The 14,705-nt window shown below is 35.2% G+C and overlaps 2 protein-coding genes across 7 annotated transcripts in view; one reads left to right on the forward strand and one right to left on the reverse strand.

Annotated features, from left to right (window-relative positions):
* LOC112554975 (glycogenin-1-like) overlaps window positions 1–10,741 on the reverse strand; it is a 29,370-nt gene extending 18,629 nt beyond the window's left edge. For 3 of the 5 annotated variants that reach the window (XM_025223062.1, XM_025223058.1, XM_025223059.1), the window contains exons 1-6: window positions 10,617–10,741; window positions 7,302–7,443; window positions 5,114–5,288; window positions 4,323–4,485; window positions 1,146–1,272; window positions 456–636 (exon numbers count right to left, since the gene is read on the reverse strand). In XM_025223062.1, coding sequence (XP_025078847.1) covers window positions 456–636; window positions 1,146–1,272; window positions 4,323–4,485; window positions 5,114–5,288; window positions 7,302–7,443; window positions 10,617–10,629 — 801 coding nt within the window. In that variant the 5' untranslated portion in view covers window positions 10,630–10,741. The remainder of the gene's footprint in view (window positions 1–455; window positions 637–1,145; window positions 1,273–4,322; window positions 4,486–5,113; window positions 5,289–7,301; window positions 7,444–10,616) is intronic. The other 2 variants (XM_025223063.1, XM_025223064.1) reach the window with 2 other exon arrangements.
* LOC112554976 (chromosome partition protein Smc-like) lies at window positions 10,715–14,291 on the forward strand. Of its 2 annotated transcripts, none has more exons than XM_025223065.1 (5): window positions 10,715–10,839; window positions 11,207–11,503; window positions 12,118–12,376; window positions 13,238–13,439; window positions 13,948–14,291. In XM_025223065.1, the coding sequence occupies exons 2-5, from the start codon at window positions 11,236–11,238 to the stop codon at window positions 14,194–14,196; spliced, it is 978 nt and encodes a 325-aa protein (XP_025078850.1). In that variant the 5' UTR covers window positions 10,715–10,839; window positions 11,207–11,235; the 3' UTR covers window positions 14,197–14,291. The 2 variants fall into 2 exon arrangements, with proteins under 2 accessions (XP_025078850.1, XP_025078851.1); XM_025223066.1 differs by lacking the exon at window positions 10,715–10,839 and adding an exon at window positions 10,913–11,048.
* The last annotated feature ends 414 nt before the right edge of the window (window positions 14,292–14,705 follow it).

Raw genomic sequence — 14,705 nt, forward strand, 5'->3', positions numbered from 1 at the left:
AAACACACCAATATTACTGAAAAATCTGTCAGGGTTATCACAAATTTTATCATGTGACTTGAAAACAGCTTTAAAATTAAGGAAAGAAAAAAACCAAACAAAACAAAACTAAATAAAAGCATTCATGCTGGGCCAGTTAACTTTAGTCAGAACACACTCAAGAAATGTCATTGTCAAATGTAAGAATACTGTCAGCATGCTCATTCCTAGGTCAAAACTCAAAACCAGGGTTAACTCGGCACTGTGCTGTTTAAATGTATTATCTTTTTGAAAAATTTGCACAAGGCAATGCAATTAGCATCCCACAGACAATTTACCACATCACATATTCGCCTGCCTCCCGCAACCCCAACTCATCTTACTGTGGTCTTCATGATCCAAAATAGTTCCGAGTTAACTGTTGGTATGAGCTGGAAGAACATGCCAATTTGAAGGCCTTGTATAGCTAAACCTACCACAAGGGGGTCCAGATGAGGATGGACTGATTCAATGAAGATATCCCACCAATACTGAAGAAACTCTTGGCTGTGATAAGTCTCTGGCAATGTGGTGACAGTGCGTGTGACTGTGTTGTAAGGATGGTGCCAGGGTTTGATGGCACCAATAAAATGCACAATCTTTATCTGGTTTTTAAACCTGAAAAAATTAATACAGTCAAAATATCATGTGAATATTGATATGTATCCTCATTTGTAAGTGTGTAACAAGTATATCATCCCGAATAAACTATAATTTTGATGGAGCTTATTACCTGATTCACAAAATATATGTGAATGTTGTATAAGAGTTTATTTTAAGCTACATTATAGTATTGGTAAACTAAAAATGGAAGCACATTTATTATGTAATCACCAAAACTGGCATCCAGATAGTTAATTTTCTGAACGAAACAACAAAGTTCTGATTGATAAATTATATCCAAAAATATTTCACCTCTATTTAAACATTAGGTGTAATTGGTTGGATGGCAACAATGGCAAAAAGAAAATTGCAATGCAAGTCCTTCTGGGACATGGGGAAGTAAATAAAGCAATTGCTTTATCTTACCATTTGATTCAAGACAAAAGTAAAGGTGTAAAACAAAGATATTCACACCATTTTGATGACATTTACAGTTTTCACATAATGGGTATTTGTCAACTTACTGCCGAAATGCAGGAAGATAACTGTAGAATGCATGGGAAACAACATTGTAGATAAATGGCAAGTGTTTTGCTATGTCCTTTGTTGGCCAGTCATTGAAGAACAGGTTCAGCAAACCTTGGTCTCCTCCTGAAATGAAAAAAATTTTTTTTTACTTATTTTAAAAATTATGTTTTGCTAAAAGCTTAGTGAATTTATGCAAAAATATCAATTATTTTATCTCTATCCCATCAATCACAGTCTTTTAAATCATACTAGGATTCTTTCATTTTTGTTCTTCTGGTACCCAGAAGCGAATACAGAACAGGTTAATATATAGGTCTTTCATAAATTAATGAAAACCTTAAAGGACAACACAAGCGCTCAGTGAAAAATCACTGGAAATAAAGTATAAAGTATCAAAAGTATATTCTGGTGGTATTTTATGACAAAGAGGCACAAGAAATATTACATTAATCTTTCTCTTCGTCTTGTTCCTAATCATCGCATGTGGAGAATAGGGCTGCAACTACATCTTCAGTCTTATTCTTATCCAGCACACTACTAAAAACAACTGACAGTGTTAGGGCTCCATTTAAGTGTGTGCTTGAAACAGTTAAAAAAGGAAATGAGGGTGACAAACATATGAGGAGCTTAAATGGGAATGTGTAGGAGTATGAGCATCCAGCTAAATGAGTATGAAATAAGTTTTTACATTGATAAATATGTATCAAAGCTTTAAAATGTTATATGTTTATTAGTAAAAAGTTTTATCAGCAGTAACTATAAAATAAAACTGCAATGCTGGAAATTAACTATGAAATAAAAAAAAATTACAGGAGTTTGCCTTAGACAAATGCACATTTGAAATGTGTTTATATTTTATTAACAATAATACACATGGAAAAGCTAACTTAAATGCATCCACTTAGTAACAGAGAATCAATAATACAATGTAAACTGCAATGACCGTGACTGTTGCCCATGAAGTTTTGATCTGGAGAAGATTTACTTATGATGTCTGTCGAATGGACCTATTAATTTTTGTTAAACTTCAGTCAAAGCTTTTAAATAAAGTTCAAATCTGTAGGGCTGTATTCCAAAGTCAGCCGTTTCATTTTTTGGGTAAAAATATCGCTTCTTGAACAATATTTGAGTGATGCTTCTTCATTTGACTTGAAGACATGCAGAGAGAGTAATTTTCTCCTCCTTTCCTAGTGGCAGGTGAGAATGCCGATGTTTAAAGGCTTATATTTTGAAAATGAAGCATAATTATGTACTTACATATTTTGGGAATTATTATTTTTAAACTTAACCCAATTATAGAGAAAAAAGGTCGCACTCATGTTGTCCTCTAAGGAGATTTTACTGTTACTATATGTAAACTAGCAAAATATGTCATTCCAATTAAAATCTGATATATTTTTGTATTTTAATGCATTTTCACAATGATGGTGACCATGATCAGCAATATTTCTTCTTGTCTTTCATGTGATTTGTACTTTTACAACAAAAGTGCATATTCAGCTACACAGGTTTGTCCTAGAAGAACCACAGCTTGAGAAGTAATCACACAAAAGTGAGGAAAAAGAAATTGCCATGCATAAATATTAAGACTAATAAGTACATTAACTGCCCAATAATTTCTTGTATCCATCTACAAATGAAAACTTTCAGTTAAGGTGATTTTTTTTCTTTATAAAAAGCAAACATAGCTGGAGGACTTTCTCAGGAAAAAGAAAAGTCAACTTAGTAACAAATGGTCTAGGAGGTCACACGAAAATTTGTACCTCCTCTCTGTAAATCCTCCTAAATTTCCAAACTCTTTGACTAATTAAGTTAGGCGTTTTCTTGTCTGTTAGTTTTTGGAGCACAGAGAATCTAACTGGTAACCAATTTTGATCCATATCAAATAGTTTTTAATAGTTTTTTTAATAGCTCTTCAGTTGTTTCACTTAACTACAAAAGTGTGCTCTGAGAAGTTTCTTTTTCTTCGCGATTTTCAAATCTTCTGTTTTCTGCATCCAGAATTCATATTCTATATAGCAATAAAAATCTTTGTAGATTATAAATAAAAACAAAATCTCTTGTTTATGTTGATGCATCATTTTCCATAATTTTTAGATCATAAAAAAAAAGAAAAAAGGAAAAAAAAATAAAAATTGTACAGGAGGGCATCTCTTCTCAGTGACTGGAAGCTTTCGTGACTTCTCATGTCAAAGAATGTCACTTGACTGGTGTGTGATATGTTGATGGCACATAGACACTGCACACAAAATGCACAATTTTTGCTGGGTTCAGTGTACTTTTAAGTCAATTATGCATGATTTCACAAAGGCTTCCTTTTACTTTTTAGCACCAGAACATCAGTACTTGAAGATGAAATTCTCTTGGGCAGCTTTCTTGGGAGCATGTTGCAATAGACATGCAAACTAAGCATTGGAACTAGCAGAGAGATGATAACTAGAATTGAACATATTAAATGACAAAATCCAACAAAAACAAAAAAAGTATAAAATATAAAAAATTGTACGAACAGTTCAAAAATCCTATTTTTGAATTTTCAGTAGTTTTCCACACAAAATACATTTTGAAAAAAACAGCAAGGGAAGTCACACTTGTGCTGAAATTTGTACTGTCTGCTGTATGATCAGATGTGGGAGGAGTTGCTGATGATGATACACAACCCATGACTTTGTCAAATTATCTGCCTGATGAGGATAGAAAACAAACACTCAAGCTTGTCTTTTTTTTCAATCCAATGAAACCTCTCAGGAAAGGACTCTCACTATCCACAAAAAGGCAATAGATGAGACGCTGTTTGTAAACCTTGGGGAAGAAAAACTGTACAAAATTTAAAACTCAAAAAAAAAAAAAAAAAAAAAAAATGAATGTCGAACTAAACTAAACAAAAGTGCAACAAACTCCACTGCCTTTCTCCTATTTTATGCTTTTTTTAAATTTCAAGTGTTAATGCTGATCATATGAAACTATTAGGTGTGATGTTCTATAGTCTTTCACTTGAACCTCATTTTCTTTCAACTCCAGAGATGTACAAAGATTCTGTCCATGAAAAATAGAATTATTAAAAAAAGTCTCTTCTGTGATTTGCGCATGTCTGAAAATACATTATATCTAAAAAAGATGTTTACAAGTCCCCATGGAGAAATAAGAATGAGTAAAGGACACAACACTCTTACCATCGAAAGATCCAGAAGTGAGTGCAAACTGCAAAAGCCTTGAGTATGTTTCTTCTGAAGGTTTGTATACAAACACTCCTGAATTAAAACAGTCAGGCCAGCCTGGATCTGGTGCAGCTGAAAGCTCTTCTCTGTCAAACAATTCATCCACATTTTGAAGCACCTGAAAAATAAGAGTTGATTTAGGGTTTAGATTTGGCAAAAGGTGAGTTTGGTAAATGTACTGCTCTGCTGTTTACAGCAAGAGTAGACAAAGTTGCCATATCATAACAAAAGCATGAAAATAATTTTTTTTTAAATCAGCATGCAAGTCTTTGTCACTATCCTATGTCTACAGCTTACACTGAGGAATAAGTGCACTTTTAAGTCAATTAGGCCATGCCAAGTTTCTGTTTTTAAGAAAAGCTGATAAAAGGCAACTAGCCCTGATGACTTTAGTTCTGCTTTTCCAGGGAAATTGTTGTAACATCTTAGTTTGTACTCTTTCAATAATTTCAGCCATATCTGCAAGATTGAACATCTCATTAATGCCTTTGGCAGAAACATCTTACTTAAAAAAAAAAGCAAAATAAAATTTGTTCCTGCAATCAAGCAGGTGGTTTACTGATAGCATCCATGATTCTCAACAATGCACAAGATACAAGACTGCACCTCTTGCATAAGATCACCTGCTCTGAAAAAAACTTTTGTTTGAACTGCTTGGAGGATGTGGGGGGGGGGGGGAATTTCAGAGTCAGTGCAACTGGGAAGGTCAGAACTCATAGTCCACAGGGAATAAGAAGTTTGCTTACTAAAGTATCTGCATCTAGAAAGACTGCCTTCTGAAACTGTGTTAGCCGCCAGCAATGCAATTTGGTAAAGGTGACATTAAGGTCTGGGCGACCCAACAAACTCAAGTTTTGCTCGTCTTTGCTGTCTAGCAAATCCACTTCTTGAACAAGGTGGAATACTGCCTGCAGCTGTAATCTGCAAATGAAAACCACAGTTGAAAAAAAAGCACCCATATCTTTTTACATGTATATATTTCAAAAAGTCTTTCATTTTGAACATATGTCAAAGGATCCCTTCATTTCAAGGTTAAATCTTTACAAATAAAGCCAAAAAAAATCAACAGCATTTTGATGATAAACTTTGCATTTACAGTAATTTCACTTAGAGATTCTCATTGTCTCTCCAAAGAATTGAATGCAAATTCTTGTCTTGAGCTTCTCTATCATTGTGGTGAGCTGGTCATTACTAACCATAGGAGGGTCATTGGTCATGCAGTGTTGCCCAGTTCTCATTCAGGTAGCAATTCATGAAAACCCAATAAATTTAAAGCTTTCATTATGCCCCATCTTCTTCCTTTCACTAATTCATAACAATTTTAAGATCCTACCTGCTGCAAAAATAATCAAGTAATTCTTAAAATCTTTTAAAGTTTAAAATCATTTATAAACTATCTTTCATTACAATATTATGTATATTCTGCATGGCTGATTCTGACAAAGACTGAACTTTGTACAAGAAAATATATGTAAAATCTTTGTTATCAGTGTAATCAAATCATGAGCTATGGTCAGGACCACTGCCAAAGCAGTGTTTACACAGTACTCCTTTTGTTAGTCAGGAGAGGACAATCTGGCACAATTTATAATGCATCGCTCTTTTTTGCATCTGTTTTGGTATCAAGTATCTGCTTGTCTGCACACCCCAAAAGGAAAAAATAGACGCTCATTTTAACTGCAATTGTCATCAACAATGCAACTTTCACACACCACTAACTACCAATGGCTCAGCATTAGATTTCACCATTATCCATAAAAACCACCTTCCCTACCCATTTAGGCAAGGCCAAAAAGCCCAAGTGACTGTACTTCCCATGACCTACAGTAAACCCTGTGTACTCTGGAGGTCATGTGCCAATCTGGTAGCTGGCTCCATCTTCTGAACAACTAAAATCCCCTCTTATCTGCCAAAGCTAGAAGATGCCAAAGCAACAGCAGCATGAATAAGCATTGGAGAAGTAAAGTGTGGCACTAGTCCAACTACATGCCTGCCTGTTTCTCTTATATACAATGGAAAAAAAAAAATCCTAGTCATTATCCTTTGGATATGTGTATACTCTATGGCTGAGCAAATATTTTTGAATAGCTAAGCATTTCTTTCAAAGGAAAAAACAAATTTATACCTGAAGAGACACTTTAAGACTGCATAAAAAGGACCTGCTGCTTGCACAATTATATTTTGGCACAAGTGTAGTAAAAATCAAGAAAAACGCGTGATTATAATATTCCTGTATGATAAGTCTAATCCCACATTAATTGTTCAACCTGTAAGAGTGCTTTTGCTTCTTCATTGACAGCCAATGTATATCAAAGGATTACTTTTACAAGTACCAGCTATGGCACTATCAGCAATTTCTGACAAGCAACAAGACTTTAATATGCAAAATCTCTGCAAAAATGCAGCATAGGGGTCCCTGCACCCAAGCAACCACATACCAACGTGCACAAAAAGGCACAAGTGATATAGTATGACAGTGCAATGGTGGTGCTTTTTCTTCCAGGACATCAACCAACCACTATGTACAAACACTGCTTTGCCTGTGTAGCTACAAATGCTATTGTTAGGACTGCATGCAAAATTGCCTTGCCATACTGACTCTGGATAGGACTCAAAAACAAAATTCAGATGCCAAAACAAATAAAGCTATCAAATACATTTTTCTTGCATTAGTTAACTTAGCCGTAAAAGTAGAAAATAAGCAAATGCTTGTTTCACTTAAACTTTAGAGTAAATGCTGAGGCAGAAGTTGTATATAGTTGCTTATTAAGCTACTTTACCTAGTTTTATTAACTCCCTGATGTACTATTCTCTCACAATTAATGTATTCACCTTTCTTTCTTTTCACCATTACAGCTATTAAATCGACTGTGACCATCGGTGCCCCCTCCCACCTTCATTGCATAAAGAATAAAGTTAAACCTTATCTCTTACCTCATTTTCTCCGTTACCCCAGGTGTCACCATGACAACAAGCTGTCGGCTTGTTTTTACCCGTCGAAGAGAATGGCCCAGCACCAGACATCCTATAGCATATACGTCGTTTGTGGCTAGTGTGACGAAAGCTTCTTTCTCTTCTGGGCAAAAGAAATAAAAAATTTCCTGACTACACCCTCTTCATACTACAGAACCCTTATGTAATACTAAAATGTGCTCTGTTTTATATGGTGAAGTTAATGCATGTACACATGCGGTTCCCCCCACCACAACTAAAAATGTGCAAATGTCAATAGGCTGAATAACAAAGAATCTATGATATTAAATTATTTTCTGCCATTGACATGCTTATTACAGTGTTAGCTATTCAATCATTCTGAATCATATCTTCCAGTTGCTGTTACAAGTTCTATCTACATATCAACAATATCTTATGCTCAGTTCAGGCTCAATATCGTGGTTAGGGTAGGTATTTTCAACTAAATATAAATTAGTTAAAGTATTTAAACAATAATCTTGCTAATCTCTCAAAAGACTAGAAAATTATAGATGGATACAACAGTCAGATACATTTTTTTATTTGGCAAGTTATCATGTAAATTCAATGGCAGTAAGGCAAACATGGACATAATGGATTGTTTTTCTTATGAAAGCCCAATTTCCAAGGCAGTCTTTTGTGGAGCCAAACAGTTTGTCAATAAACAGAAGTTAATAATAAGGATTAAAACAGAACTTGCTTTGCCAAATTTTAAATGCAGCTGGGACTTTTAAATAACTTAAACACAAAAATTTAACAAACTATTAGATGTTCAAAGGGCAATACTTGGGAAAAAGCTGATGATGCAAGAAAGACAGATGCCTTTAAACTGCTAAATTAAAAAAAAAACAACTTCAGTACTGCATTACTAACACTATTTACTATGACAGCAGGAAAATTAATTATCAAAATACCAATGAAGTCTCAAAGGATGCCAGGTTCTTATAGGCTGCACGCCAGAGATTGTTGCACGACACCGGGCATTCTTCCTGCCTTCCTTCCTAAACAGCTTTGGCTCACGCAGTTTTAACATGACTTCTTCTCTGATCACCTTATACACTTTTTCCAAGAATGACTAATGTCACTAAAACTTAATGTTGCATGCACTGAATCTTTGAAACTTTAAGCTTAATGCTCTTCACATATATATATATTATAAAACTATGATATACTTTCTTTAAAAGTAAGTTTTTTTTTAAATACAAAGATAAAGGTTGTCCCCTAACCCATTTTAGGTCATTAGACACCCATGCATGCGAGGCGAACTGGGAAGTGATGTAATGAGCAACATCAGAAATGAACATAAATTGTGAAAATAAAAGTGCTGAAACAGCTTCATACTATTACCATTTGCTCCTTTAGTTATGTATCACTATGCTTGATATCAATAATAATGTTGTACTCATAATAGTGCTGTGTATGTTTTGCATCGATTTCCTTGTTCAGTTTCCTTATTCTTTTTAAAAGGAACACAAAAATGCTAATAGTAATCAAGGTCGTCCATTATAATATACATAATTTCGACATCTTTTGACAAATGTGTGCTGAGTTCATGGAAAATTTTGATGACTCTGCTTCTATTTTTGGGTGATGGTTACAGATCCCATTAAAATCTTAGCATGAGTGCTCATGTGAACTGCACTTTAAATTTTAAAAGAGATCAGTTTTCATGATGAAAGAGGGAAGGAGACAAAGAATTTTTCATAGAGACACACTGTACAACAAAGAGAAAGGTCCAAAAATCACCTACATCCATCCTTCTCTTAAAGTTTCACCTGGAGAGGAATGCCATACACTCATGTCTGGTGCCCACACCCACACCCACACACTGCGGGCAATGTGGATGCAAAGCAAGAACTAGATGCCAGTTTTGAAATACTTGTTAGCTCAGAATAGATATTGGGAAAGACACTTTTGGCTGTGGGATAAAATTACCACCCACTTCAGCCACAGTAGTGTATTAGTTTTTATGCATTCACAGAAAATTTCTACAAGAACTTTTATTACAAACACCACTGTCAAGCTTGCAGTGACTGTAGGCATCAGCAAATACTAGTTCTTGCACCTGCCAACTTTTATGATCTAAAGGAGAGTTAAGTGATGTACTATGTGGATGTTCATAAGCATGTACATACCTACACAGGTATACTTCAAGCTCAGTTTTGTGATTATTCAAGATACACAGAATGACTCTAAAACAGTGACATTATCTACAGAAAGTACACACACTATAGATAAAAGTGCATAAAGCACACAGATTCGGTTAGATACTGGTGATAGTAGTTCTATCTTGTCTAACCTACTTCAATTATACATTCTGCAATTCACATATTCAGCACAGAGTGACATAAGCTTAACAAAAGTAATCATTACTGGCACAAAAAGTGTCTCCTGACTTACAGCCAAGCAGTTTTATTTGTTTACAATTATATTATTATTTCATCTAACTTCCATGGACCCATCACAGCTCAAGTGAAACATTTTTCTATCTTGAGACCATTTGCAAAATCAAATCTCTGTGTAAACCAATTTCAGTTATACAAATAATATTACATTCAAACATGTTATCTGGGTGGCATGCGCGACTTCATGTTAAGATGCTTGAATACAGGTATGATATCACACTGAGCAGAGGGGCGTGGAATTTTGTGTCGTTAATGAAATGCCTTTAATGAGCCAAGTGATATATAACTATATATATATATGGTTTCTGGCGCTACGAGCCACTTCGCTAACGCATTTATTCCTACAAACTAGAGCCTCATTTAACTAAGGTCTTCGTCATGGGTATGCTTATTAATTAAGAAAGTAGATGTCTTTCATTGTCAAAAAAAGCTAGTTTTGCATTTTCTTATGTATTCAATGTTCGCCAACTATGCAACACTCGGTAGGTAAAAGGTAGGTGCACTGAAGCATATGGTCCTGAAAAGATCAATAGCATCTATGAAGACACGTCAACGCAATCAGCGATTCAAAAACGACTCCCCGTTCGTTAGCAACGTCAACAGTTCGCGCGCTATCGTCTCTCCTCTGCAATTCCCTGTCAATGACATGACCCTAAAGCGAAATCATTGGTACGTTCTCAGTGCACTCCTGCAACTCGGGCAGTGCACTTGATAGAAATGCCTTGTGTTAATCGGTTTTGCTGACCAGTTGTCATGCTGACCCCAACCAAATTTTAAATAAATGCAGTGTTACTTCTGTGTGTATCAGAGCCATTATTAAATGTACATAATAAAAATGCACCTAGTCAGCGAGAAACGAAACATTACATACCTCTCTCCCCCATCTTTCTATCCGTTAGGTATCAAGCCTGTCTTCACACAAGGCCTCTAAAGGAAGAACGATTTCACCAACCAATGAGATTACGTTCTGAAATCACGTGATTCCCAACCCTGCAGGTAGCTCTGCACTACTAAGCGGTATGAGATATAATTCGTTTAAATGCTAATCAAATCCCTCGCATATTCACCACGCATCGGGACCTTCTTCTAAAAAGGTATTTTGATATTTTAAGTTAAAAGCTAAATAAAATATTCATTTTTGTAACTAGTGTTTGCGTTACAGTAGCAACGGTTGTCCGTATACTCTGACGCTCACGTCGCAGATGACAAAATATTAGACAACGAATTACTGAGAAATTCATTATTTGTGTTAGGATTTATTTAAGAGCATCCGTTCATCGCAAAAATTTTCACTGGATTGTCGGTGAATCTAACTCTGGGAATATACACATTCTCACTCAGAAAGCTCCTACACACTCATACCCCACTGGGAGAGAAAGTGCGTCTGCTTTCACGATTTTGGTCATACCCTAATAATAATTTAAATTTATCCATTAACTTAACCCGTCAAAACTGTTTCAGGAGTTACAAGGAATAATAAAGGGCAAGCGATGGAGCATAAAATTACCGAAAGCCAGTTGTCCCAAAAGCCAGGGGATTGGATTTTAGAGATGTTTTCTCCAGCTTTTGTGAATTCAAAGGATGCAATAGAAGACAGAGATAAAGGACCTGAGTTAGAATGCCAACCAAAAATCAAGTTTGTCTCAGCCTTTGATCCAGAATCCATTCAAAGGGTTTATCAACGAGTCCATTTGATGCTCAAAGCAGATGAAGAGATCAGAAATCAAGTAAAAGAGGATCAAAGAACATCACAGACAGGTAGTTATTAACGGTTTCATCAAATAGTAGGATTGGGCATAGAGATCTTATTTTTTAAAGGAATGAGAAGCTTAAGTGGACCATCTTTTAGTTTTATAATTCTATTTATAAATAAATATTTTAATTGGTTTGGTGCAGTAGTTTGCTCCTTAATGTCTGTGCAGAGATAACCTTTCATGCATGTTGCAAAAGAGCTCAATTATTGTGGTCTTGAATGATATGTTCTGCAAGGAACAAGGTTTAAGTGACATTTAAAAGAAACTATTTTAGGTTTAACGTTAAACTTAGCCTCAAAATCTTTCAGTTTTTACAGGCAATTCTTCATTTCTATTCCACTAATTGTTAAATACTATGTAGGTAGGAAGAGTTATGTAGGTATTTTTTTCCTTTGAGTAAATGGACCAGAGGGGCTTATTCACACGTGCTGAAGTGAATGCTCAAAGAAAAAAAACAGATGGTGCTGATAAATAACAAGATATTTTAGAAAATAATAAAAGTGAATAAAACTGCTTTTTTTTGTTTTCTGTTAACTTTGTGGATTAGGATAAATTTTTTACTTCAAATTTACTGATGTATACTTATAGGGAAAAATATTATGATTTGCTTTCATGCAGAACCAAGTCTTGAAGCTGAATTGACCATACAACATGATAAAAAAATTGATCTTCGTGACTCCACCATCTGGAATTCAGAAGAACTTTCAGTGTTACGAAATGTTTTTCAAGCCGCTAAAGGTCAGATCAGTGAACTGGAAGCAAGACTTCAACAGGCAGAGTCTCGTAACACTCACTTGAAAGAGAATCTCAGAGCTCAAACGAAAGAACTTGAGACCAAATCTACAAAGCTTTCAGAAGCCACAAAAGCAAATCACAGGTGAGATATTAATCCTGTGGTCCTAACTCTTTGTATACTGAGGAAGAAAAGGCAGTTATTGTTGAGTTTAAAATACTTATAGTATTATTGATGTGTGATCATCCTCCTGTGTCTTAGGTTAGCAATTATGTATCCATGGTCAATGTTTTTATGTTGTTGGCAGTCAGTGACATGCATTTCTAGACATCCACGCACACACACACTAGCTGGTTGACAGTGCACAGAGCATTTATTAGAGCAGATCAAGGGAAGTAAGAAGGTGAGAGAACCTCCACCTGTTTTCAGTGAAAAGGGGAGATAAACGTTTACACCGGGTGACTCATTTGCAGTCTTGCCCCTTTTCTCCAACCCTTCTCTACATCACCTTCTGCTCTACTTTACCTGGCTTGGTGTGTTATTGGTACCATCTAAAATTATGATGTCAAAGTTCGACAAGTGTGTGTAGTACAGAAACATGTTGCAATGTTTGCATGGTAGTTGTTTTATCGTTTTTTGCCACTGGTAACATCTTAGAATGGAGAAAGTAAACTTGAAAAATGAACATGTTCCTAAGCAGCATACACTAACCAAATGTAGTCTATGACCTTCTGGGAGATGAATATTCTTGCCTAATTTAGAGAGAATTGTCCAAGTGGTGTGCATTTGCATTTACTCAGAATGACAAACACCACCTGTCCACCACACTCTGCTTTATTTATGACTTTTGGTAATTGTTGTTTAGAGACAAATAAATTTAAAAAAGGGATTTCATTTGAATCAATTGTAATTTTTTCCCCTTTTTTTTCCCCAATAGTGATTCTTGAAAATGTGGGTAGCCATCAGGTTGTACGGAAGTGATGATGATTATTATTACATTTTTAGACTGGCAATTCATGTTGAGGACCTGCAGCGTCAGCTGAAAGGTACAAGTATGAAGCTGGATGCAGTGACTGAGATGTGGAAGGAGATCGATCAGGAGAAGCTAAAGATGATGAAGCAGATGCAGGAGATGCGCTTGGCTATTGACAGTGAACGTATTGCCCGTAAACAAGCAGAGCAGAAACTTCTGGAAGCAAATCAGGAGGTAATTAGCTCATGTAAAGTTAGGTTCACATGTTTATGGGTTAAAACATTTAACTTATTTAACTTATGGATGCCTTGTGATCAAACCCATTAGACACCTTACAGTTTTTTCAAAAGTAAAGATTTGTTGCTATTGTTTATATTTTCAGGAAATGTGTCAATCTCATAAACTAATTTTCACAATCTTTTTAATGTTAATTTCTTGTTCTGATGGCTTTCCTTAGCTTGTTCACAACATTATCCTAACACTGACTTCATTGATAAAACAGTTATATTTATTATTCTTTTTTAGATTTTAATATTTGGTTGTAAATGGATGCCTAATTAGAAAAAAGGTGAATGGAAAAGGTTGAAACTGACTGCAATGACGGATGAATTGCAAGAATTTGGGGGTTGTCAAGCATGGCTGAAAAGTTAGAAGTGTAACAAATAAAGTGTCCTAGAGCTAAGGCATAGTTGATAACTTGAAGTGAGCTTTGTTCTGTCTTATAATGCATTTGTGTGTGCAGATTATAAGGGAGAAAATGATAGCTGAGGAGAATACCAAAGCCAAATATGAACACAGAATTTTTAAACTGGAGGAAAGGGTACAAAAAGCAAGTGAGGATCTAGAAGAAGAGAAACAGTTGCACGCACGCTCCAAGAAGGCTCTTGAGCACCTCCGAAATCATTTTGCTAGTTTGCCTCTTCAAGATGTTTTACCTCCTAGTGTTATATCCAAGGACCAGGTGGCACACATTGATTATATTGGTACATGAAATAATGGAAATACTATGACAGTATCTTGTTTATCTGTGACTGTGTAAAGCACAATGTGATACTTGATAAAAACATTAAAAGTTGTAGCATCACCTACCAGTCTTATGTTGTGCCAGGAATATATTTTAAAAGATCCACGTGTGAAACATGTTTTCTAAATAATGTTTGTATCTACAAAAATATTAGTATCTTAAAGTTCTGATGTAGTGCCAAACTACATGCAATTGGCAAGATCTTTTAGAAAAAGCATACAATGAACATTGTTTTTACTTGTTATATTTATTGTCATTCATGGACTTAGGACTATCTGAATGCTTCCTTCATGGTAAAAAATATCTGTGATATTTTATGGTGTAAACCCCAAAGGAAGAGTTGCCTTTGTTCAGCTGTTGAACATCTTTGATTAGTCTAAAATACACATATCATGGAGATTTTGTAATCCTATTGTTGAGAACTTGCTTTTTTGTATGAGGGAATGCCATCAAAGTGCATAGTGTACTGTGAGAAC

The sequence above is a fragment of the Pomacea canaliculata genome, linkage group LG14 (assembly GCF_003073045.1).
Source record: "Pomacea canaliculata isolate SZHN2017 linkage group LG14, ASM307304v1, whole genome shotgun sequence".
Lineage (NCBI taxonomy): Eukaryota > Metazoa > Mollusca > Gastropoda > Architaenioglossa > Ampullariidae > Pomacea > Pomacea canaliculata.